This window comes from Sycon ciliatum, chromosome 9, assembly GCF_964019385.1.
Source record: "Sycon ciliatum chromosome 9, ocSycCili1.1, whole genome shotgun sequence".
NCBI classification, from domain to species: domain Eukaryota; kingdom Metazoa; phylum Porifera; class Calcarea; order Leucosolenida; family Sycettidae; genus Sycon; species Sycon ciliatum.
In genome coordinates, this window is record NC_088651.1 from 15,206,496 (window position 1) to 15,231,311 (window position 24,816).

The following is a 24,816-nucleotide window of genomic DNA, read 5'->3' on the forward strand; positions in this document are numbered from 1 at the left end:
CGGAGGGCTCTGAAAGCGCTTGGATTTTCTAATCGAAGAATAAAATTTATTTGTAATTTGTGCAGTAAGACGTCTCTGCGAAGCAGCTACATCATCTGGTTGCGGCGTCAACAAAAACACTGGTCGGAAGATCCACTTTTCTGAGGTACTGTATGTGGGGCTCCGTTTATTGAGGTGCGTTGAAATTTATTCTCTTTATCTTATTATTTCTTTTCTATAATTTCCCCATATGAGTTCCTATCAGTTGCTGTGAACACCTTGAGTGGAGAGCGCTTGCTCGAGCGTTGAACCGGGTTCTTAATCCACCATACCCAGTTCGCAAGGCTGGGCGGGGTTGTGAGCAGGCTTTCATTTCATCTTTTCTTATTATTTCTTATTATTTCTGCTTTTCATCTCATTACAAAAATTCTGCGCTTTTTCTCCATCTGCGCATAAAATCTAGACTGACAACCTGCTTGTTAAATCATGCACCTGCTTTCAGGCGTAAAAACCCTGTTGTAGAGGTCTCAGTCCTCATTTGTTAGACTTACCTGTCTTTATAAATGTAACTTACTCCAGTTCCAAAAAATTACGCCTCGGCGTTTTCACAGGCTTTTGAGATTAGCTCTCTCCTGAGTCTTTTAAATTGCTTCAAGTTCAAATAGGAAAAATGCCACCCATGGGCTCCGAAAGGGGGAGGAGGATGAAGCCCTAGACACTACGCACGCACCACACGAACACTCTGTGTCCCTGGACGATTCTGCTGCGCCATATGACGATCCGTTGGGTTTGACCTCAAGCCAGCGGAAGCACTCCAGTACACGGCATGACACAGGTGAACATCATACATGTCCGAAATGTCACACCACCATCAAACAAGAACATAACCTTGCACGACATATGCGGACTAACAAATGCAAAACATTGGCTGCATCGCAGGCTGGAGCTGTGTCAGCAGTCTCTGCATCACCACCACACGAGACTCCAATGACTTTAGAGGCAAGTACACCAACCATTACACCATCAGACCGGGAAACAACATGTCCACACTGTTTGAGAAAACTCAAATGGAAACAAAACTTGCCACGACATCTACAGACCTGCCCGGTCTACAAATCACTTTCAACCACCTCAGCCAAAGCAGACGGCAGTAGCGGGGATGGTCGGACGACTTCCATGATTGATTCAATGCACTTCAGCCCATCTGTAGGTCAGACAATGACTCCTGGAGATGAATTGCGAACAATCCCGCACGAATCCACTCCCTGTCATAATGAGTCTTTACTTCATGTCCTGAATCAACGGGACATGGACAAGGTAGAAGTCCGGCAGTCCCTACTGCTACCGTCAGCCAAAAACACCAAGGCATGGCACACAATAAACGCTCAGTTGAAGATCCATCTCACTCAACATTTCCCAACCTCATACCTCAAAAACACTAACATCGAAGAGACTCTGGACAAACTAGAGAACTTCATTCACTGGTTTTTCGACCAGAAACCACCACCACCTCCACCAAAACACAAGAATGCAAATAAAAACCGTGCAGTGGAAAAACTCCGGGCTCACAGGCGTGATTTAAAGCGCCAATTTCGTAAGATCAAAAACCCGGACGAAGTACCTGCAGCGCTCAGAAATGAGTATTTTTCAATTGGAAAACAAATCAAGCGTCTTTTGAAACAACAAAAGATGTACGACGATCGATCCCGGAACAAGAGGGACCAGGATGCCTTTCTCAAGGACCCATATGCCTTCGGAAAGAAATTGTTTCAACCAACCAACCATGTCAAACCCACTTTCTCTGACACTACCTGCTTTGAGTACTTCCAACACACATATGCAGACCAGGATCGTGCCACTTCGTACGAATCCTGCCCCAGTGCAGGGAAGCCCCGGGATTGCACCCACCCAGTCGATGAGGGGACCCCTACATGGACTGAATTTCAGAATGTTTTGAAGAAGTGTCGCAACACCTCTGCACCGGGTCCTGACAAGATACCTTACATAGTTTGGAAGCTTTGTCCCTCCCTTCAATCCATTCTTTTCACCATCTTTGGGCGGGTTTGGGAGAGCAAGATCATTCCAAGGCAGTGGCAGGTAGCGTGTATCACACTCCTGGCCAAGGGGGAGGTGTCTGATGATCCTTCGAAATTCCGACCGATTGCTCTAGCGAACACGTCCGGGAAGATCTTTTTCACCTTAGTTGCAAAGCGCCTCTTGAAACATATGCTAGGCAATAAGTTCTTCGATGGTGACAACCAGAAAGGATTTATGCCTGCAAAGGCTGGGTGCTTAGAGCATACATCACTTTGTTATGAGGCGATGCGTGATGCAAAGACGGCAAAACGCCAAATTTGCATTGCGTGGATAGATTTGAAGAATGCATTTGGTTCAGTGCGCCACAATCTGATACAGTATGCTCTAACCCACTACAGCCTTCCTTTGCAATTCAGGAAATTAATTTTTTCCTACTACGACAGTCTTTGCGCTTTCGTCGTACAACCACACACACCCACCTTTAATTACAACATTGGTGTTTTCCAGGGGTGCCCCTTGTCCCCGGTCCTTTTCAATATTTGTTTCCAGCTTCTGCTGGACTCACTTGCAGCCCCTGAATTAAGTTGCCTCTCCTATGATTTTAAATCTGCCCCTTTGCAAGTGTCCCAAACAGCTTTTGCTGATGACTTAGGCCTCTATAGCAAATCTAGTGCAGGTTGTCAAAAACTCATTGCGGTCACGGAGGACTTTCTCTCGTGGACCCAATGTATGCAGGCGGCGCCGCACAAATGCAAAAGCAGTGCAGCAAAGCTTGTAGATGGCCGGTACAAACCTTACGATCCCTGCCTGACAATGTCAGGGAGGAAGATCGCTTTCATTGACACTGCAGAGTTCAAGTTCCTGGGGCGAAGGCTGCATGCTGATTGCTCTGAGCAGACCCAGCGGGAAGACATCCGTCAACTCACTGTATCTCTCATGCAAAAAGTAGATGGCTCTTGGCTTCAAGACCACCACAAGCTATGGCTTTACCACCATCTTGTAGTGCCCAAGCTTTCTTGGTCTTTCCAGGTTCTTGAACTCACACAAGGTTTTGTACGTGAACTGCACTTTATGTGTTTACCATTTCTGAAGAAATGGTCAGGCCTACCTCGATGCGCAAACTCTGCCATTCTTTTTATTGGCAGTCGCAAACGCTTTGGCTTACGCCTCCACTACCTTCCTACGGTGTGGAAAAAGTGCCAGTCCATCAAATGGCACATTCTTCGATCGAGTGGGGACGCGCGCATGAGGGCGCTGTACACTCTGCGTCGGAGTAAGGATGCGAAGCTGACAAAGCGATATGCGGCGACAATAGAGCTGGAGTGTGCAGAGGCATCAGTAGGTTCAGGGACTCTCCGTCCACCGTCATCTTCAAGTCATCGTGCAGGGTTGGGTGCTCCTGCTCCGAAGCAGCATTCCAAACCCCCGAGGAAGGATCTCCTTCAAACATTTGAGGAGATCAACGCGCAGGAGCAGATTTTGAGGCTGAAGACTCTTCAGGTGCAAGGCAAGTGGTTGGAGTGGACATCGGTGATGTGGCAGGACCTCTCGTGGAAATCCCTTTTGTACGGTGGTACTGGTAAGGATTTGAAATTTCTTCTCGCATCAACCCTCGACGTGCTACCTTCTCCGACGAACCTACGCCGTTGGGGAAACACCGTAGTGGATCCGTACTGTAGTTTGTGCCGTACCTGGGCCTGTACTACGCGCCACGTGCTTGGCGCTTGTCGCGTAGCGCTGGACCAGGGACGTTACACCTGGAGGCACGACAACGTACTCGGGGTCATCGTCAGGAACATGCGTGAGGAGATTCGAATCCGCACTGCTGCAAACACCGTACAAACCGAAAATTCAAATGAGCTTGACTTCATCTCGTTTTGCAAGGCGGGAGAGAAGCCAGTTCGCGTTCAGCCCAGACGAAAGTTGGTTACGACTGATCTCCTGTCAGCGGCCTCAGACTGGAAACTTCTTGTCGACTCAGTTAGTGCAAAGATTTCTTTCCCTAGCTGTGTTGCACTTACCACCCTAAGACCAGATATGGTTCTGTACTCTACGAGTCGTAGGATTGTATTCTGGATGGAGTTGACAGTTTGTGCTGAGGACAGATTCAGTGTCAGTAACTCGCGGAAGGACAGGCGGTATGCGGATCTGGCCGATCAATGCCGAGCAAACGGGTGGCAGGTCGTTTCTTTTTCGGTTGAGGTAGGTGTGCGTGGTTTCATCCCGGACTCTCTTCGGAGGGCTCTGAAAGCGCTTGGATTTTCTAATCGAAGAATAAAATTTATTTGTAATTTGTGCAGTAAGACGTCTCTGCGAAGCAGCTACATCATCTGGTTGCGGCGTCAACAAAAACACTGGTCGGAAGATCCACTTTTCTGAGGTACTGTATGTGGGGCTCCGTTTATTGAGGTGCGTTGAAATTTATTCTCTTTATCTTATTATTTCTTTTCTATAATTTCCCCATATGAGTTCCTATCAGTTGCTGTGAACACCTTGAGTGGAGAGCGCTTGCTCGAGCGTTGAACCGGGTTCTTAATCCACCATACCCAGTTCGCAAGGCTGGGCGGGGTTGTGAGCAGGCTTTCATTTCATCTTTTCTTATTATTTCTTATTATTTCTGCTTTTCATCTCATTACAAAAATTCTGCGCTTTTTCTCCATCTGCGCATAAAATCTAGACTGACAACCTGCTTGTTAAATCATGCACCTGCTTTCAGGCGTAAAAACCCTGTTGTAGAGGTCTCAGTCCTCATTTGTTAGACTTACCTGTCTTTATAAATGTAACTTACTCTCTCTCTCTCTCTCTCTCTCTCTCTCTCTCTCTCTCTCTCTCTCTCTCTCTCTCTCTCTCTCTCTCTCTCTCTCTCTCTCTCTCTCTCTCTCTCTCTCTCTCTCTCTCTCTCTCTCTCTCTCTCTCTCTCTCTCTCTCTCTCTCTCTCTCTCTCTCTCTCTCTCTCTCTCTCTCTCTCTCTCTCTCTCTCTCTCTCTCTCTCTCTCTCTCTCTCTCGCTCTCTCTCGCTCTCTCTCGCTCTTCTCTCTCTCTCTCTCTCTCTCTCTCTCTCTCTCTCTCTCTCTCTCTCTCTCTCTCTCTCTCTCTCTCTCTCTCTCACTCATCTGCGGGCACTTTTACATTTATGAGGCTGTGAGGTCGTACTATGGTACGGTAGTCTTGAACCCTAGTTGTTTGGCCTTTGTTTTTGGGTACTCATTCCAAATCACCACAGTAACGCCGTATACTCACCGGATACTCGCGGGAGCTCTGGCCACCACCCGCGGCCGTGTGAACTGCGGCCTCACGTTTCACTTCCTGCGGGCACTTGACAAACGTGGATTTGCCTGTCGTGTGAATCGCCTATAAGGGCCTGGTCAGACTGCGGCAACTTTTGGTTGCCTGACGAAAAAAGAACAGCGTCCAGAATTTGAATCGCGATCACACTACACATGTGGGGAGAATGAAAATTCAAACTTCATTTCGAGCGTCAAGTGGTAATCTCCACGAACGACGTCAAATTCCTTCACCTTGGGATCGCCAACACCTTCAGTGCAATCCTTGCAACCATCCTTATGAGTTTTGTTGTTGTCCGTGGCCAATTAGCTCCTCGATATCGAGATGAAAAAATCAGTGATTATCAGCGTCAATGGCGTATCAGCGTCAAATCCTGTTTGGAGCGGAAAAGCGTGGCCCGTTCTTGCTTTTTTTTTGGAGCGTCAACTCTCGCTTTTGCCGCTCTGGCGGCAAGTTACTATGGAGATTCGGATTATAATCCTCGGATTATTTCGATTTTGCCGCAGTCTGACCAGGCCCTTAGGCCCAGACAGATCCTGCCGGCAATTCATTCGGCAAAGTATCGAAGAATTGAAAGAGCGGAAATTGCCCTGTCAAAATCGGAACAAAATATTGAGATGTTGGGTAAAATTGATGCCTGATACTTGGATTTCCTTGTTTCTTACGGTGCCCGTTCAGCAGGATACAGTGCCCTAGATCTAGGACGAGATCATATCACCGAAATATCACTGGGATTCACTGTGGATCGACATCATTAATTTTTTGGAAGAACTCAGGGACACGTGCGTGGAAACTCGTGACGGGCCGTGTTGAGAAACCGTACCCTACGATTTTTATGAAATGTTGTACGGGATTGTACGGGAAGTGGATAAAATCCACGTTTTTCCGGAGCAAAATGAAGCAAAATATCGAGTTGCTTGTGCCAGGCTCGGCAAAATATCGAAGATTTCGCAGCAACATTTTGCGGCAACATATCGTGGCGAGCGGAGCAGAATCTGTCTGGGCCTAATGCCGCTACCCTGTTCAGCGTGGTACCCGCCCTCCCCTCCCCCCCCCCCCCCCCTCTTTCCCAACCTGTACTCTCTTGTACCATCATCCTTCACTGCAACGGACCCCATGCACGATAGGCAGTCAGCCTTTGGGTCATCCTAGCAAAGTTTTTATTATTATTAAAAATAGGTGTGTGCGGGAAAACACTTTTTCCGTATTTCCGCCAACGACAGCCCTGAGTCGTTCATAAGGGAGTCTTATCACATGGCACGTGATTGTTGCTCGTACTCCAGCGAATCAGCACCTTTCGCGCCGCGGGCAATAATATGCGATATTGCCCGCAAAAAATAGTTAATTTGCCCGCAAAAAATAGTTTATTTCAGTGACCGCGTGACTGCGCGTGTACGACGACTCTGTAGACTGTACGACTCTACGACGAGTCGCAGTGTAGCATTGAGACGAAGATGGAATTCTTTTTGAAGATGGACGTCCCAGCAATGGACATGCCTCGGACGTCTGCCGTGTGGTGCTTGCAGAGATCATTTGTTCAGTCATGTTGGCAGCCTGACCGTGGGTAAGCTTGTGGATAAGATTCAGTTCTGCTCGATGTGGTACTGTGATCACAAACAATTATTTGAAATAACACAAATTCAACTCAGCATCGTGCGTTTCAGATCCTCGCAAAGTCCCTGCTTGTGTGTGGTCTTCATGTGCCACGCAGAACTCCTACCAGGCTCATCTGTCCTCTGCCTTCACCTTTGCTTGAACAACAAACACAACAATTCAGAAATGTTTTGCAATGAAAAATACAGCTAGCTGGAGCTAAAAAAAAAGAAGAAAATTTGTCCTCAGAATTACACACCAGGCCAGGGAGTCGTCAAATACTTGCAGTACTGTATTTGACAACTTCCTGATACACATGCAAACATGAAGAGACTCTTTGTGGTAACACTCTTAATTTTTCAACTGAAATTATGATTCTGCTGTGTTTTATTGTGGTTGCCATGTGTACTGCTATGACGATGCCTGCCGACACTTTCTTTCTGTCTCCGTCTTTCAGTACTGTATACTCTATGATGGCCTGTAGCAGACTTTTTGTTAGGATGTAGGAGTGTTATCAGGGCCGGATCCCCGATAATAGAACCATAATAACAGCAGGACTGGCTGTGAGAGGAAGGTTGTTATTATCAACTCAAACACTGGTAGTGATCGTTTAGTAAGAAAAAAGAACAACCAACGTTACTTGTTTCTAACACAACTGAACAAAAAGGAAATGGCCGCATGAGCACTACCTCATGCACTGCATGATGCAGTGAGCGAGCGCATGCGTGAGAATGTGCAGTGAAGCGAGTAACACTGTAGTACAGGTATTGCAGAAGCATGCACAGACCAGATCTACTAAGAACAATACATGCACGTGTCATGAGCAGTACAGTGAGACTTCACGCTACAGTGGTCCGCGTGAAAAGGAGAAATATCTTCATTTTTTTCTGTTTTGATAATGATAGCACATCAATATACATTGTGTTCATAATGTGTTGGCATTTGGGCTAGTTTCAACCCAATGGTCTGCTCTGGGCCATGTGATAAATTTGTTATCCCATGGTTGCCGCGGGCCTTATGGCATATTATCGCCCCTCGAGGTTAGCCCTACGGCCCTCGGGGTAACCTCTCGGGGAAATAACATGCCACAACAGTCCGTGCGCCAAGGGGTACTCAAGGGCTGATTTTATTTGCAACCGCGGGAAACGAAGTCACCAAGACGCCTTCATTTGAGGCTTTTGGAATTGGAGAATCTATTGAATTTAGGTATGGCTCTCGTCCCTTCTAGAGAACTAACCAAGACCCTGTGGGGGCAAAAGGAGACTTATTTGGCTCCGTGAATACACTAGCTATGCGGTGGTCTAGTTAGTTTGAGTGTGTGGTTCGTATTCGTATTCAAAGTGTTCCAAGCCGCAGTTCACTCGAAGGTCATCGTGGATACGTCTGCACTTGAAAATCAAGGCTGGAAAGGACTGCCTGGTGTGTCCGAACGGTATGTTTTGCACTGAAGGCATTTTTTGTATGAATTGTTGAAAGTGTCTACTTGTTCGAAATGCAAAAGAGATGGTCGTAGATCCTTGGCCCACAACGCCCCACTAAATAAACTATGACCTGTCGTGAAATTATGTGAAATTGGTCAACACAATCATCCATAAATTATCCTATGCCAAAGTACTGCAAATGCAAATAATGGCATCCCTTTACCTAGGTCATGTTTGTAGGGCCTTATGTCACATCTTTGCATGATTTCCTCATGCAAATCGTGTGCCTAGCTTCGAAAACACATTGCACTAAGGGCCGAATATATACCTGTGAATCAGAACAACAGCACTCACTATTGCTTTCATGAGTGGTAATGGTCAGCTTTTTTATTTTTTATTTATTTTTATTTTTTTAGCTGAAAGGAAACTTTTATCCATCAACTCATAAGTAAAGTAATGACTAATCTCCTTGCTGCGCATGTGGTTCCTTCGTATTTACATGTACCGTAAAGTACCGCCAGAGTGCCCCACCATCTCGTCCTTTCGGGGTCGTATTGTGGAGGTGGTCTCCTGTCTGTGCTAGAGACTTTTATTACAAAGCACGAAGAAGTGTAAAAACAACAGAAAAATGATAAAGCACCCATTTTGATAATCCAGGGGATGGCCCACGCCTGGTACTGCCACTGCATTATAAATCATACGTAATGACTGATAAAAGGTGTGAAGCAAACTAATAACAAAAGTGTAAATGAAAATTGCTGTTAGACCACACGAATGCCAAGTCACACTGCAAGAGCTAGTGCCCTGGAATCACTGCCTCCGCAGCAACAAGAGAAGCAGGGGTGGTAGAGTCGACGGAGACCTTGAGGCTGCGGGATCCACGGAGACACATGACGCTCGCCCGGAGGAGCGCAAAGCTCTCCTGTCTGTAGGTTATACGACACGAACTTTGTACACATATTGCACGCTCTGCAGACAATCCGTACCTTCGAGCGGAAACGAGCTCCACACAAAAACCTGCTTAGTGTGACCTTAGTACACTAAGTTGCTCACACCGTACGAACTTTGCTGCACTCTGCCATACGATTTTCCTTTCCCTGGCTGTAAAATCTGTCGCGGCATGGGTGGGGCGCTCTCGCGGTACATTACGGTATGTGCGCCTCTCTGTGTTCGGTGAATGATTTTGAATATTTGCACACGACTTCAGGATAGTGCACATTGTGTGGATGTACCTGCGTATGTAATCCTTTCATGATTTAAAAATTAGGAGCCGTGTTTCTCATCACCGTGGACAAGTAAATGTCGGCCAATTACGTAGCGTTTGGAGACTTGCACAAGTACAGTTGCGTGTCAATTATGCGGCACCCGCGGAATAAAATGAATATTCTGGACGACTGAAGCTACAAAGCCATCTTGTGTTAACAGATCAAAAAGACAGTACTTCGAAGTACCTGTATTTATCACTAGTATTACCCTGAGATAGTCGTGCTCATCTCTAGAGACTGGCTTGTATTTAACTCAACGTAATGGCAACTTTCATGATGCTGACTGTCTACATTTACTTGAAGTAGGACTATAAATACTAAATAATAAGGTCTATAAGCTGTCAGTGCGGTGCTGTTGGATACCCGACATGCCATGTGACTGACCGCCAGATAAACGACTTACGATTGTACTGGTCACAGTGTAGCTGGGTTTTCACGAAAAAATGAAACTTATACGATTGTGAGAAAAGTTCAGAAACCACACTTACACACGTACACACACACACACATGCGCGCGCACGCGCACACACACACACACACACCTGTCCTGTTCTGTTGATCCACAACCATAACTTGGCACAAGGATCGCATCGGCCCCAAAGGGGCAGTAGAGCGAAAGTGAGAGGTGTTGGCGAGTTCACCTATCTCTATGGTGAACGCAACCTCGATCGAAAGTCATGCCAAACGGATTTATCTACCACACGCGCGCGCGTGCGCGTATACAAAACGGAGGAAGGATTACTTACTCTCCCTGTATGATGTATCTGTTGTATTCGTGAACAATGTCATTGATGTTTTTCCATGCATGTTTTTGAATATGCGAGCATAACTTCCAACATCAAGCGCATTCTTGCTTCTAATCAGCATGTACAAGTTTATGTTGGGCAGTTATGTAGCGTTTGTTTTACCGGCTGGGTTTGTTGGTGCTTGCAGGTCATTGGCATGCTATCTGTTTCACAGAAGTTCGTGTGACAGGTTCACCGTACAGCTATGAATGCAATGTAGCGTGTCGAAGCCACTTCGGTATGACGTGATGCCTAATTTCCTGGTTGCACCAAAATTGCGAGTATGCAAGTGATCGTCAAGCCTGTCCCCTGTACAGTAGCCGTCTTGCCTTGTTACGCCTGGTTCTGACTCTGCGTTCTCGTATACTCCATGCAATGTTACAAGGAATACTGCTCCCTTCTCAAGCAATTCATTGGCAACAAAACGCTCGGCTATGCCCTGTAACTTTGCTGTGCGGTTTGTGCTTTGTCAATGTTGTGTACCAGTTCATGATCTGTGCTTGCTGGTCTGTTTGTTTTCTCTCGCACAATTGAGGCGCTGTAGCACAGTGTACATTGTCGATCATCCTGCCCAGGCTCTGATCTCACGTACCACAGTACGGTTTCTCTTGTTGCTCACTGTAATGTGCATGATACAAGCTCCTTGGTACTCCATCATCACCTGGTGCTGTTGCTGCCATTGTTGGACCCTGCTGATATCCTTCTCGCAATGCCCGAACGTTGTTCCAACAAATGCACAACTCGCTCTTAGTTGTCACATTCGGTTTGGTCTCGTTCCAGTCTTTCGAATTGAGTGAGTGCGTAAACTTGTGTGAAGTGGTGAAGCAAAAGCCGTGCGCCGGCAAACATACCCAATTATAGCAATAAAAACTCCTTTATGGCAGCTTTCTAAAAAAGTTATTGTGTTCTAGTCCTGGGTCGACCGGTCCGGCATAGGCTATAGAAAATTTGTAAAATTAATTGCTTATCAACTGGCTTGGACTCCGTCTAAAAAAGTAAGAAGTTAACGAAATGTGATTGCAGAAAATTAAAATTTCACACAAAACCTCACAATAATCACAACACTTGACAATCAAAATACTGTACTGCTTCCAACACTTGTTTAGTCTGACACTGCACTTGTACTGCACCAACATGCATGCATGGGAAAGAGGATCACGAAGGGAAAAGGTCTTCTAGCTTTTCATCCTGTGTGTGATTATTGTGAGGTTTTGTGTGAAATTTTAATTTTCTGCAATCACATTTCGTTAATTTCTTACTTTTTAGACGGAGTCCAAGCCAGTTGATAAGCAATTAATTTTACAAATTTTCTATAGCCTATGCCGGACCGGTCGACCCAGGACTAGAACACAATAACTTTTTTAGAAAGCTGCCATAAAGCAGTTTTTATTGCTATAATTTCTTTTGTTTTTTCTGTCACCAATCAATGGAATGCCCAATATGTGTAAATGATGGCCTTCACATCATATCAATTCCGTATTTATTGCTGCAGCCTTTTCTTGCAGAAAATGGCACTAGCACAACGCATGTTCTTCTGCTGGGGAAACATGTGGTTAGTGGTGGTGAGTCTTTTTTTATACGCAGGTCATTCTGTGCATGTTGCTGTTGCAGAATTTCATGACTGTCATAAAATTGTCTTGCTTTTCAGATATTTCAGATTTCCCCACCCTCGATCAGATATACTTGAGAAATGTAGGTGCGTGTCACAGATGTTATGGTTGATTCTGTGTTTATTGGTTATCGTGATAAGGTCATCCTGCATCATATTGCACTGAAATCGTAATCCTGTTGATGTCGATACAACTCTTGGAAGTAGTTCAATGACTTCAAACTGTTAGTCCACGATTTTCGAACACAACACAGCAAAGGAGGAGGAGGAACAATAAACATGTATTAAAATGTAAACAAATACATTGTTGAGTCCGGCACCTCATTCCAACAACTACACTGATCCTGAGGATAAAAGGGGCAAGCCTGAGGCCTTCTTACAGGGTACCCTGGAGGTACTGAGAGATAAACAAGGCACTCCATAATAATAAAATGTTACACATTTTTTGCCGTGAGTATGAATGATATCCAGTCGAACCTCTTTAGGACGAACAACAAGGGACCGATGGTATTTATTCTGTAAGTTTGTCTTAACCTATTTTATAACCAGTGAATACATTTCTCCAATAGACATACATGTACGAATAGATTTTTCTACAGCGAAGGATTCTAAGCCACACCGACTCGTCTCGTATGAAACAAATGAGTCACTGAACCTTTCTTTAGCAACATGACGGCAACTGAAACAGCAACAGAGAAAGTACGATACATGTACAGCACATTCTTGCAGGTACTACAAACAGATTGCAGATCGTATTTTTTTGCTTTGGCGGCACGCAACTTTATTTGGGGCAGTGCAATCTCGGCGGTACTCACAAATCGAACAGCCCAGACTCGAGTAAACAAATCCAATCATACAAGTACGAGATTTTCACGAGGCGAGACTGCACCCATTGGCTTGTTTCGTATGAAGCAAACAAGTCACTGAACCTCTCCATAATGGAGATTTTCCCTGATATGCGAATTTATTTTGCATACTCGGTCAATGGGTCCTTGAACCTTTCCCTCCAAATTGGGAACTGCCAACGATAGTATGTCACTGACCAGTGCCTTACTTCAAGTAACGTACCAATGTACAATGAACATGAGTATTTCGACAACACATCTATTAAAGCCTCAGCCTCAACATAAGCCTTACCGTCAAGAAGGTGAACTCGCGTTCTTCGCACACTGTAGGCAAGGGCAAAGAGATAAAAATGGATCTAAATCCGAATAAAATCAGCACACGTTTCCGTAAATGAAAGGGTGAGCATAATGAATCGAAGGAAACTGGTCAACTCAGAGATCACCTGTCATTGAGTATTCGGTAAAAGGAGGCCTCGGCAGCGGAAAAGCTAAATTGAGAAAGGAGATCCTGTCAGCTTTTCCATTATTTATTGCATTCCGCCCAAAATCAGCACACTTTTCGTAAATGAAAGAGTCAACACAAGCAAATGTATCAAAGGGAACTGTTCAACTCACCTGTCCTTGAGTAATATTCCGCGAAAGGAGGTCTCAGCAACGCCGAAACGAAATAAGCCAGGACATTTTTTGCTGGTCTACTGTTGTGTGCGGATGCAAATTTTGGTGCTCCGCCGTTTTTCAGATATCTTTCAGGGTAGCCTCTAGCCCTTATACTTTATTTAGCTGATCAGTACTGAAGTAGATTGCGTAGTGCTTTGGAAGACCATGCCAACCTCCTCATCCCATAGTCCAAGTGTTGGGACGGGATCTTTGCATGCTCGGCTCAGTGGAGGCAAGTCCAAAGCTGTTAGTCCGCCTGATACACTCCGCTCGCAGGCACCACGATTAGCGACCCAGGCAGGACAGGGCAATGATGACGAGCTGCGTAGGATTTCTCATATGCTGAAGGAAATTCGCAACGAGCAGACGGCCAGTAAGGAGACCCTCAATCGTTTCATGGATGATGTGCTGACAAGGATGGAGAAGGTCATGGAGGAGTATGACGTGATGAAGAAGACCCTGTCATCTTTCGAACAACGACTTGCTGCACTTGAAGGCAGTCCCGTACCCGCACCCGTACCCACAGCGACAGTACTAGCTCCACCTGATATTTCCGCTCTGATTCAAGAGGAAGCTGAGCGACTAAACCGGAAGCAGTACGCTATCGTACGTGGAATTCCCGATATGGATGGGGAAAAACTAGAGGAAATCTGCTCGAGAGCCCTGAGGGTCGACCAAACCGCCTTATCTTCCACGGAAAGGCTTGGCACGGCGCGTACTACGGGCACACAATCGCGTCCAATACGGATCAAGTTCCAGAATAATGCCATCAAAGGCGCAATTTATCGCAGGAGATTTGACCTGAAACTCGATGATGGCTCACCTGTATACTTCTCCAACGATCTTACCCGAAAACAGCTGCAAAAAAGGAAGACAGTACTACCACAGTACAAACATCTGAGAAGTAAGGATGTCAAATGCCAACTCCCGTATGATGTCATTCTTGATGAGAAGGGTGTCCCACTAGCACTCGACAATCTACCTGCTCCTGCATCGAGCTCTCAGCCATAGGACATTCCTGGGAACCCTAGCTTAACAATTGCCCATTTGAACGTTCGTAGCCTGCGCCATAAAATTCAGCAAATCCACGAAATACTGCATGACAATGAGATCCATATATTATCTATCAATGAAACTCATCTGGATGGCAGTGTCAGCGACCACTTGCTTCATATCCCTGGATACAGTATTTACAGGAAGGATCGTTCCCTTCATGGTGGTGGTGTCTGTCTGTATGTTTCATCCAGTCTGAAGGCAACAGTAGTACATGCTAGTAGCCACCCTGAGCTTGAAGCTCTCCACATTTTAGTCCGTCAGGGAAAGGACACAAGAGCTGAGAAGTTTATTGTCAGTTCCGTGTATAAGCCTCCCAGCACTGGAGTGGATTTCTGGGATTGTCTGAGTGCCCAATTGGACAGTCAGCCAGTGCCAAAGAGTAAGCGAATTATCCTGGGAGATTTTAACACGAATGCTATCCCGCCTCACTCTCCTCAACTCAAGTACCTCCACCAACTCTGTGCAGAGCACTGTCTGCACAATATCATCACAGTACCAACACGGCTACCATCGAACACGTGCCTGGACCTGGTTCTACTGGAAGCTGGGCTTTGCCATGAGCAGCCCTCAGTCACTGCCGTGGACGACCTTAGTGACCATCACCTCGTAGTGTTTGACCTCCATCTCCACAGCTGGCACCGCATTCAAAAGCACGCCTATCGCAGTATTAGAAAACCTGGTATTGCCGCAATCGACTTCCGAAAGTTCAAGGAGGACGCCCGAGCACTTCTGGCAGTCAATTACAACGATGCAACTATTGATCTTCAAGCCGAAACTTTCCTGACATCACTAGCTGACCTTACTAACCGTCATGCTCCAGTGCAGCTAGTCAGATACCCAATCTGTCCTAAACCTATACCTCATTCTTGGACAACTGCTGAACTGCAGCAGCTGCACCATACACGGAGGAACTTACACCGACAGCTTCAGCGTAGGCCAGACGACTCAGCTCTTAAACAAAGGTATCGTGCAGCCAGGCGTCAAGGAAAGCGCTTGAACAGACAACTGAAGTCACAGTTTTTAATCAAGAAATTCCAGGATCTAAGGAATGACCCAAGAGGGCAGTGGCGTCTGCTTAACGGCATGACTGGTCGTAGACCCACCCGGAACCAGCCCACTGCATCAATTTCGTCGCTGACTGATACGTTTGCGGCCATTGTTCAAGACACCAACAGGCCTGGGGTTCTACAAATTCCACCTGAAGACAATGAGCAGCTACCTCATCTCACGAATTTCCAACCAGTGACAGTACAACACGTGTCCGATATTCTGAAGTCTCTTAATTTGTGCAAATCACCAGGTCCAGACAACGTGCTACCATCCATACTGAAGAATGGTGGAGATGCTATTGCTGAGTACCTCACGGACATAGTGAACGAGTCCCTCCAAACTGGTAATGTCCCCACCGTCTTTAAGCAAGCTATCATAAGTCCACTTATGAAATCTGGAGACCCTGATCTGGCGGCAAACTACCGCCCAGTTTCGCTGCTGCCTATATGTGCCAAGGTATTAGAAAGAATAGTACTGGACCAGATAACGAAATTCTTCGCAGATAATGGCATTGAACACGTACCAGACTCTCAATTTGCATACCGTCGCAACCACTCTTGCGAAGACTGCTTGGCTCTAGCTGTGAACAGATGGCTTTCTGCATTGGATAGCAACGAATACTGTGGTGTCATCTTCGCTGACATGAGCAAAGCTTTTGACAGAGTGGCACACTCCGCCCTCATCCAGAGTCTACATGACACAGGCATCAGAGATGTTGCCTTGAATTGGTTTTGTAGCTACCTGTCTGACAGAATACAAACTGTGAGAGTTGATCAGGAACTTGGACAGTCACGCCCATGCTCCAGAGGAGTGCCCCAAGGCTCCGTTCTGGGCCCAGTCTTGTTTTGTATCTACATTCGCGACATAACACCCTGTTTTAGGTTTAGCCAAGACCAGGAATATGCCGATGATATTGCATTTTATGTCCGGCATAGTGACTGTGATACTGTGTTGGAGCGTCTCACGGCGGACCTTGCTGCTCTGGACAGCTACCTTACAGGGAAGGGACTGGTTCTTAACCCTGATAAGACACAATTTCTGCTACTACGTCGCCCAACTAGCCCCTTACCCACCACTGTGTCCATATCATGCCGCAACTCCACTCTCTATCCTGCGCACACAGCCAAATACCTGGGCCTCATTGTGGATGAGCACTTGGCATTCGATGCTCAAGTAGAGCGAGTTTGCATTGCCGTCAAGCAGAAGGTCGGAGCCTACAAGCATGCCAGGCAGAACCTGAACCACAGAGCGCGTCGTCTTTTCTATCTATCTATTATTCAATCCACCCTTGAGTATGCTAGCTCTGCCTACATTAACTGTCTATCTCACCGTTCATACAACCAGCTGATCACAGCCAGCCGTACTAGTCTTAAAAGAATATTTGCCCTTGACCGCAGAACTCCCACTGAGACCCTGTACGCTTACACCAAGATCTACACACTAGAGCAACGCTTAAATTTCAAGCAATACGTCTTTGTCTTTCGCTGTCTGCATGGTTTATCTAGCCCACTTCTCAGCCTCCTATTCACTCCCCGCTGCACTGGCCCACATTCTGCTGCCACAACTCGGGGCCAAGCTACAGCTGCTCTTGTCTTGCCTGCCTGCCACTCCCGGTATGGTTTCCATTCCATTGCGTATCTTGGTGCCGACAGGTGGAATGCGCTGCCTCCATCTTGTCGCCTGGCCGAGTCGCCTGCTTTGTTTCGCGCTCACACAAAGTCTCATTTAGGGTTCCCAGTAAAAAGGCAACATTGCCTGTTGGGAAATCCCTAACAAAATAAGAAAAAATAATAATAATAATAATAATAGGAGACGAAATATCCGAAACAGCTCATGCAAGAAGCAGTTCCAAAGAAGGAAGTACCTCGTGCATGCACATCCGAAAAGGCAACAACAAAAAGTCTGCAATGCACACGCATGCGGCCAGCCGGCCGCCCGATGGTGGCGGTAGGAGCCATGGAGTAGCTCCCTGGTCCAGGACCAGGTACCGAGCATCTTACGTAGAAACTTACGTAGCTACGTAGACAACGTGTCTGAATAGCGGTGTCGTTAGGTAGCGCCATGTGAACACAATAATAGAAAAGCTGACAGGATCGCTTTTCTAAATGTCCGGGTGTAATGACGCACCAAGGCCCCGGGACTTGCGTCCAATTCCTGAGTGACTTTTGTGTGCCTAGCCTCTAGGTATCATACCATATTGGTTTGGTTCAACTGTTCTGGATGCCCACTGCAATACCATTCACTGTATTATGTGTGTATTATGTGTGTATGTTATCCGAGAAATCTCCCATATTTTTGGGTGGACAAACCTCGCCATAAGTCAGTAACCTGGCATTTTGCACCAACAGAACTGCTAGGATATCAGCGCTGTTTCAGTACCTGGGGACAGTTGTACGGAAAAAGAAAAAATACCCTTGGCCCACAATGCCCCACTAAATAATCCGAAGGGTGTCGCGAAGACGACAATTTCCTTACCTTTCTTTCGTGGACGAAAAAAGACACTTCGCTTCGTCCGTTGCGCATGAAACGAAACATGAGGGTAGTGTTTATCAATTAGAATCGGTATCGTGCACGAAGGAATGGTGAAAAGGTACTATGCTCGAGCGCTGGTCGTCGTCTTGTTTGTCAATTTTGAGTCCCATTGAGAATTTCCTTCTCCAGACCTCTCAAATTTCCCGCGGTTGCAAATAAAAGTGCAACTTCTAGACGACTTTTTTGAATTTGGCGCACGGACTGACAAGGCCCTCGCAACCATGCGATAACATAATATTATTATAGCAATAAAAACTGCTTTATGGCAGTTTTCTAAAAAAAGTTATTGTGTTCTAGTCCATGGACCCCGTCTAAAAAGTAAGAAATTAACGAAATGTGATAGCCGAAAATTAAAATTTCACACAAAACCTCACAATAATCACGACACTTGAAGATCCTATAGTACGGCACTTGTTTATTCCGACACTTGTACTTGTACAAGTACATGGACTGCGCCAACATGCTTGCATGTGAAAGAGGACCACGAGGGGAAAAGGTCGTCTCGCATCCTGTGTGTGATTATTGTGAGGTTTTGTGTGAAATTTTAATTTTCGGCTATCACATTTCGTTAATTTCTTACTTTTTAGACGGGGTCCATGGACTAGAACACAATAACTTTTTTTAGAAAACTGCCATAAAGCAGTTTTTATTGCTATAATTTCTTTTGTTTTTTTTGGCTCAAGGATATTATTATTATTATTATTTTATTTATTTTACTAGGGTGTTTCCCACAGACCTATGGTCTTCTTACGGGAGCCCCTATGTACTACATGTACGTGTATCATATCAAATTCAATACCGTATTATACGCATTGATGTGCAAGCCTTTTCTTGCGGAAAATGGAACTAGTCTTGCGTATGATGACAGATGTACACTGTATTCAGGTTCTTCTGCCGGGGAATCATATGGGTAGTGCAGTGGCGGTGATAATAATAATAATAATAATAATAATAATATCTTTATTAGGATGACCCGATACCTTTTTTATACGCAGGTCATTCTGTGGATGTTGCAGAATTTCATGACTCTGTCATAAAATTGTCTTGTCTTTCAGAAAATTCAGATGTCCACACCCTAAATCACATTTACATGAGAATTGTAACCAGGTGCGTGCCGCAGATGTTTTTGTTGATTCTGTGTTTATAATTGTAGTCATGGGTTGTCGTGATAAGGTCATCCGGCATCATATTGTAGTGAAATCGTAATCCTGTTGATGTCGATAACACTTTTGGAAGCAGTTCAATGACTTCAAAGTGTTACAAGTCCACGATTGTCTAAAACAACACAGCAAAGTAGGAACAATAAACATGTATTAAAATGTAAACAAATACATTGCTGAGTCCGACACCTTGTTCCAACAACTACACTGATCCTGAGGATATAAGGGGCAAGGATATATGGTTGGAGGTACTGAGAGATAAACAAGGCACTCCATAATAATAAAATGTTACACGACTTTGGGGGAGTATGAATGATATCCAGTCAAACCCCCTTAGGACGAACATGAAGGGACCGATGGCATTTGCTCTGTGAGTTTGTCTTAACCCTATTTTATAACGAGTGAATACAATTATTTCTCCAATAGAGACACGAATAGATTTCTTCTAAAGCGAAAGATTCTAAGCCAGACCAAACCATTGACTCGTCTTTTATGAAACAAATGAGTCACTGAACCTTTCTTTAGGAACATGACGGCAACTGAAACAACAACAGAGAAAATACGATACATGTACAGCACATTCTTGCAGGTACAACAAACAGATTGCAGATCGTAATTCTTGCTCTACCGGCACGCAACTTTATTTGGGGCAGTGCAATCTCAGCGCTACTCACAAATCAAACAGCCCAGACTCGAGTAAACAAATCCAATCGTACGAGATTTTCACGAGACGAGACTGCACCCAGTAGGGAGGTTCTGCTCTACGTTTTGGGAACGCGACGCAAAGAATCACGCGAACTTTCTTCGCGTTCCCGTAACGTAAAGAAATGCTGTTCTGCTCTACGTTTCACCTAGAGAAGTCACGTGGAATGTGTACTGGGAATTTTCCCTTCCATATTTGGCAGTTTTCTGCATGCAGTTGATCGATACCCAGCAAATTTTCTCTGCGTGTGCCACAACGTAGAGAACCCCATCTCCGCGTAGAAATCTGGAGCCAAAACACGCGAAGCCGTAGACTCTAACCCAGACACCTGCTCTCTACGTGATTTCTCTACGTTTCACGTATAGCAGAACCTCCCTATTGGCTTGTTTCGTATGAAGCAAACAAGTCACTGAATGCATGAACCTCTCCATAATGGAGATTTTCCCTGATATGCGAATTTATCTTGCATACTAGTCCTGGGCCAATGCGTCCTTGAACCTTCCCCTACAGATTGGGAACTGCCAACGATGCTATGCCACTGCAAAATTCAGATTCTACCCTATGATCGGGGCACGGAATGCCGGAAGCAATCATGACCAGTGCCTTACTTGTAACGTACCAATGTACAATGAACATGAGTATTTCGACAACACATCTAAGCCTCAGCAGCAACATACAATGTAAGCCTTACCGTCAAGAAGGTGAACTCGCGTTCTTCGCACACTGTTGGCAAGGGCAAAGAGATACGAATGGATCTAAATCCGAATAAAATCAGCACACGTTTCCGTAAATGAAAGGGTGAGCATAAGCAAATGAATCGAAGGAAACTGGTCAACTCAGAGATCACTTGTCATTGAGTATTCCGTAAAAGGAGGCCTCGACAGCAGAAAAGCTAAATTTAGAAAAGAGATCCTGTCAGCTTTTCCATTATTTATTGTATTCCACCTAAAATCAGCACACTTTTCGTAAATGAAAGAGTCAACACAAGCAAATGAATCAAAGGGAACTGGTCAACTCACCTGTCATTGAGTAATATTCCGTGAAAAGAGGTCTCAGCAGAGCCGAAGCGAAATAAGCCAGGACACGAAATATCCGAAACAGCTCATGCAAGAAGCAGTTCCAAAGAAGGAAGTTCCTCGCGCATGCACATCCGAAAACGGACTGCATTGCATGCAACACAATGTCTGCCGTGCACGTGCACAGCACGCGGCTACCACCCGTTGGTAGATCTAATACCGAGCACCTTACGTAGAAACTTACGTAGCCTAAGTGAAGTACCGAGCACCTTACGTAGAAACTTACGTAGCATAGCGGTGTCGTTTTTTCTGCCATGTGAACACAATAATAGAAAAGCTGACAGGATCGCTTTTCTAAATACGTACACACCCGAGTTTGTGTGACTCCATGTCACAGATCTACTCGCACGATCAGTACTGTACATGTACCGGTATATGAACTGTTCCAAAACAAATTGGCACCGGCTCGACTTTGGTGCGGGAGGGCCGGGCCCGGGAATCTCCTTAAAATATTATCAAGAGTACATAACCCCTACGTACTCTTGATATCATCTAAATATTCTTCTCTGTAAGGCCATTTCACAAAAAAAAAATAGAAAAGGGTTTTCTCCCCAGACTGGAGCTCGCCCTTTCCTATTTTAACAATTTGTAAAATTTCACAATTAGGCGAACTATAAAAAATAAAGGTACTTCAATAGTTGCTAGTAGACCACCACAACCACCGCCGCTTCCGCCGCCAACACAAGCACCACGAGCACCATAAGCACCACGCGCACCACGAGCACCACGAGCACCACGAGCACCACTAGCACCACAAGCACCACGAGCAGCACGAGCACCACCACCAACACCACCACTGACATCACCACACGATTCACCAGCACCAGATTTTTGTAAATATAAATTTGTATATAGATTCATCTGCGAATGATGTTGTCCACATGTGAGTCCAACCGGAACAAAATTTGCCTACATAAATCTCTTGAAGGCAAGTCAATTCACTCAAGTATGCTCTCTGTTTTCACACTAATCTAGAATCTGTAGGATTATCTAACATTCCAGTCTTCGCTGTCAGGAGTCATAGTGATGGCCATGGACAAAACGAAACAATGCACAAATCGAACAAAGAGAAGGGTGCAGGACCAAATGAGAACCCGCAAAAAAAAACGAAAAAGAGGAGAAAAAAATCTGCTGAGCACGTGCATACAAGTTTTCCTAAGCAACATAGACACCAAAGCTCCGCAAAGCAGGTTTTATGCCACAGCAGTGCCACCTGTACACCAGCTGCAGCAGCACACATTCAGGAGACTGGACGTGGAACATGAAAATGACAGGCAACTATCCTAACGTGGGTCCGTCGTTGGAGCTCTCTAGTACTCATGGACTGTAGATAGAGGATCAAAAACATGACACAGAATAGGGAAGTCAAGCACACACACAGTGTTAAAAACGTCCACTATACATGTGTGTGTGTGTATGTGTGTGTATGTGTGTGTGTGTATGTGTGTGTGTGTATATGTGTGTGTGTTTGTGTGTGTGTATGTGTGTTTGTGTGTGTGTATGTGTGTTTGTGTGTGTGTGTGTGTGTGTGTGTGTGTGTGTGTGTGTGTGTGTGTGTGTGTGTGTGTGTGTGTGTTGCACGCTCTCCTCTCCTCCCCTGCATTGGGGCGGCATAGCCAGTTACTGGCAGCTGTACACAAGGTCAAGGTCAAGGTGTGTATGTGCGTGGGCGTGTGGGTGTGGGGGAGGGGTGCGTGGGTGTGTGGGTGTGCGTGGGTGTGTGGGTGTTCGTGGCTGTGTGGGTATGCGTGGGTGTGCGTGGGTGTGTGTTTGTGTGTCTGTGTGTGTTGCACGCTCTCCTCTCCTCCCCCGCATCGGGGCGGCATAGCCAGTTACTGGCAGCTGTACACAAGGTCAAGGTCAAGGCGTGTGTGTGTGCGTGTACGTTGGAGTGTGGGTGTGCGTGGGTGTGTGGGTATGTGTATGTAAAAAAATGAAAAAGACCAAAAAGTAGGGATTCACTGGCCAGAAAAAGCCACTTCATAGCTGTGTGGTGTAGACCAGGGTGAATAGTGGCGGTCAATTCTTCAGCCTTGCAAGCTGTTGAATGGTGCAATCCCAGCACAAGCTGCTATGGCTTCTGCTGTAGCATCACTATCATCGCCTCCGGCGATGAGCATCCAATGGTCCAATGGTGTGTGTGTTTGTGTGTGTGTGTGTGTGTGTGTGTGTGTGTGTGTGTGTGTGTGTGTGTGTGTGCGTGTGTGAGTTATGCAGCATCAAGTCTACTTTTGAATTCGAGTCGAGAATTCCACGAGTAGGTACTCAAGTACTTGGTTTACTCCTTTGAGCACTAGTTTTAACCCTTTACTGTTTGAATACTGATTCAATTATCACATCGCAAATTCATTCATCTTGGGCACCCTGTAAGAAGACCTTAGGGTCGGTTGGGAATTATTCTTATTCTTATTATTATTATTATTATTATTATAGGCTTTTCCATGTTGACGTCGCCAAGCAAGCTTGGCTAGCCTTCGCATAAGCTGCTCCATGATGATGAGACGAAACAATGACTGCATTAGGGGTCGTCGCAAAAGTTTTTTGTCGTCCCTGAAACGAACATGATTCATTGGGGGGGGGGGGGGGGGGGAGCGGGTGCGAGCCAAAATCGCACACATGACATGTACATGCATGCGATTTCGTCGTCCAGTATAGCAAGCTGAGTTCGTTTCAGAGGGAGGGGAGGGGGTCCAAGTACGAAATGAACGATGTTTGTTTCAGGGACGAAAGAAAACTTTTGCGACGATCCTTACACGATCTAGGACAGAACCAAGGTTGAGGGTATTTTTCAAGAAAGCTGCAAGTTGTGTTTGAGGAACACAAGGTCGCAAACTCTACGAAAGTAAACTGCAAGAAATGTTTTGGGGTTGATCTCATGATTATTGTAGTCTCAGGTTGTGTTAGTAGCATTAAAGGGGAACTGTCACCAAAAATTTTCTTTGTCTTATCTTGTAGTTCTTTGGCTCCTGATCACGATGGTGTTATTCGTTTTTCTCTGCGATGGCTGGAAGTGGGTGAAAACTTGAAAAGAAGGTGCCCAAAATTGTCCCGAAGTACCGAGTGACGTCACGCCGGACTTGACCTCCACGCGTACATTTATCGTCAAGAACGAAGTCCAGCCCGTGTGCTGGTCGATCGAGCCAACTGTTCGATGTTGTGTTTTCACAGGTATGTTGTTTATATTCCTATTCTTTTACAGGATAATTTGGTTCACGAAAATAATATGTTAGTCAATGAGTAATGTTATGGTACACCGTACAGGCATGTAGCTGCCACAGGTGGAAGCAGTATTAGGCCTTGATATGTATGCTTTTATCACATTGCTGCATAGGTCTTTCCAGTCTTGTCGTGACTGGGCGATGGCATGGAGGTTCTCAAGTTCCTCGCGTCTCTTGAGTGACCCCCCGATACGCTGCAGGTTCTGGTGCAGACTCAGTGGCAGAGTGGTACGTGGCCGGCCCCGCCAGGTGGCAGCGGAACTTGGGTTTTCGAAGTATGCTGCCATCATAACTCGTGCTGGTACATCGTCGTCTAGCCTCAGAACATGGCCAAAGAGCCACCACCTTGCTCTCACAATGGTTTCCCCCAGGGGCTGGGAATTGGTGCGTTTATACAGCTCGCTGTTGGGAATGCCCACGTAAGATAATGAAATACAATACAATTCAAAAAAAATCACAGGCCTCTTAACCCGCCAATTAAAGGCGGTGGCATCTTGAGGGAAATATTTGAACCAAAGATACTCATATCCGGCAGTGAACGCTCT

At 45.7% G+C, this 24,816-nt stretch overlaps 1 protein-coding gene and 1 long non-coding RNA gene across 4 annotated transcripts in view; one reads left to right on the forward strand and one right to left on the reverse strand.

Moving 5' to 3' along the window:
• Positions 1-24,816, reverse strand: part of LOC135824892 (uncharacterized) — a 29,366-nt gene that overhangs the window by 1,638 nt on the left and 2,912 nt on the right. Inside the window, exon 3 of one of the 2 annotated variants that reach the window (XR_010554963.1) lies at positions 21,916-22,377. The exons of the other annotated variant lie outside the window; for it this stretch is intronic. This is a non-coding gene — a long non-coding RNA (uncharacterized LOC135824892). Of the gene's footprint in view, positions 1-21,915; positions 22,378-24,816 lie in introns of those variants that run through there. 2 annotated transcript variants of the gene reach the window in all.
• On the forward strand, positions 104-5,034 carry LOC135824507 (uncharacterized). Of its 2 annotated transcripts, XM_065337242.1 has the most exons (3): positions 106-2,860; positions 3,056-4,218; positions 4,317-5,034. In XM_065337242.1, exons 1-3 carry the CDS (start codon positions 880-882, stop codon positions 4,317-4,319), a joined length of 3,147 nt encoding a protein of 1,048 aa, XP_065193314.1. In that variant the 5' UTR covers positions 106-879; the 3' UTR covers positions 4,320-5,034. The 2 variants fall into 2 exon arrangements, with proteins under 2 accessions (XP_065193313.1, XP_065193314.1); XM_065337241.1 differs by having other exon boundaries at positions 104-2,860; positions 3,056-5,034.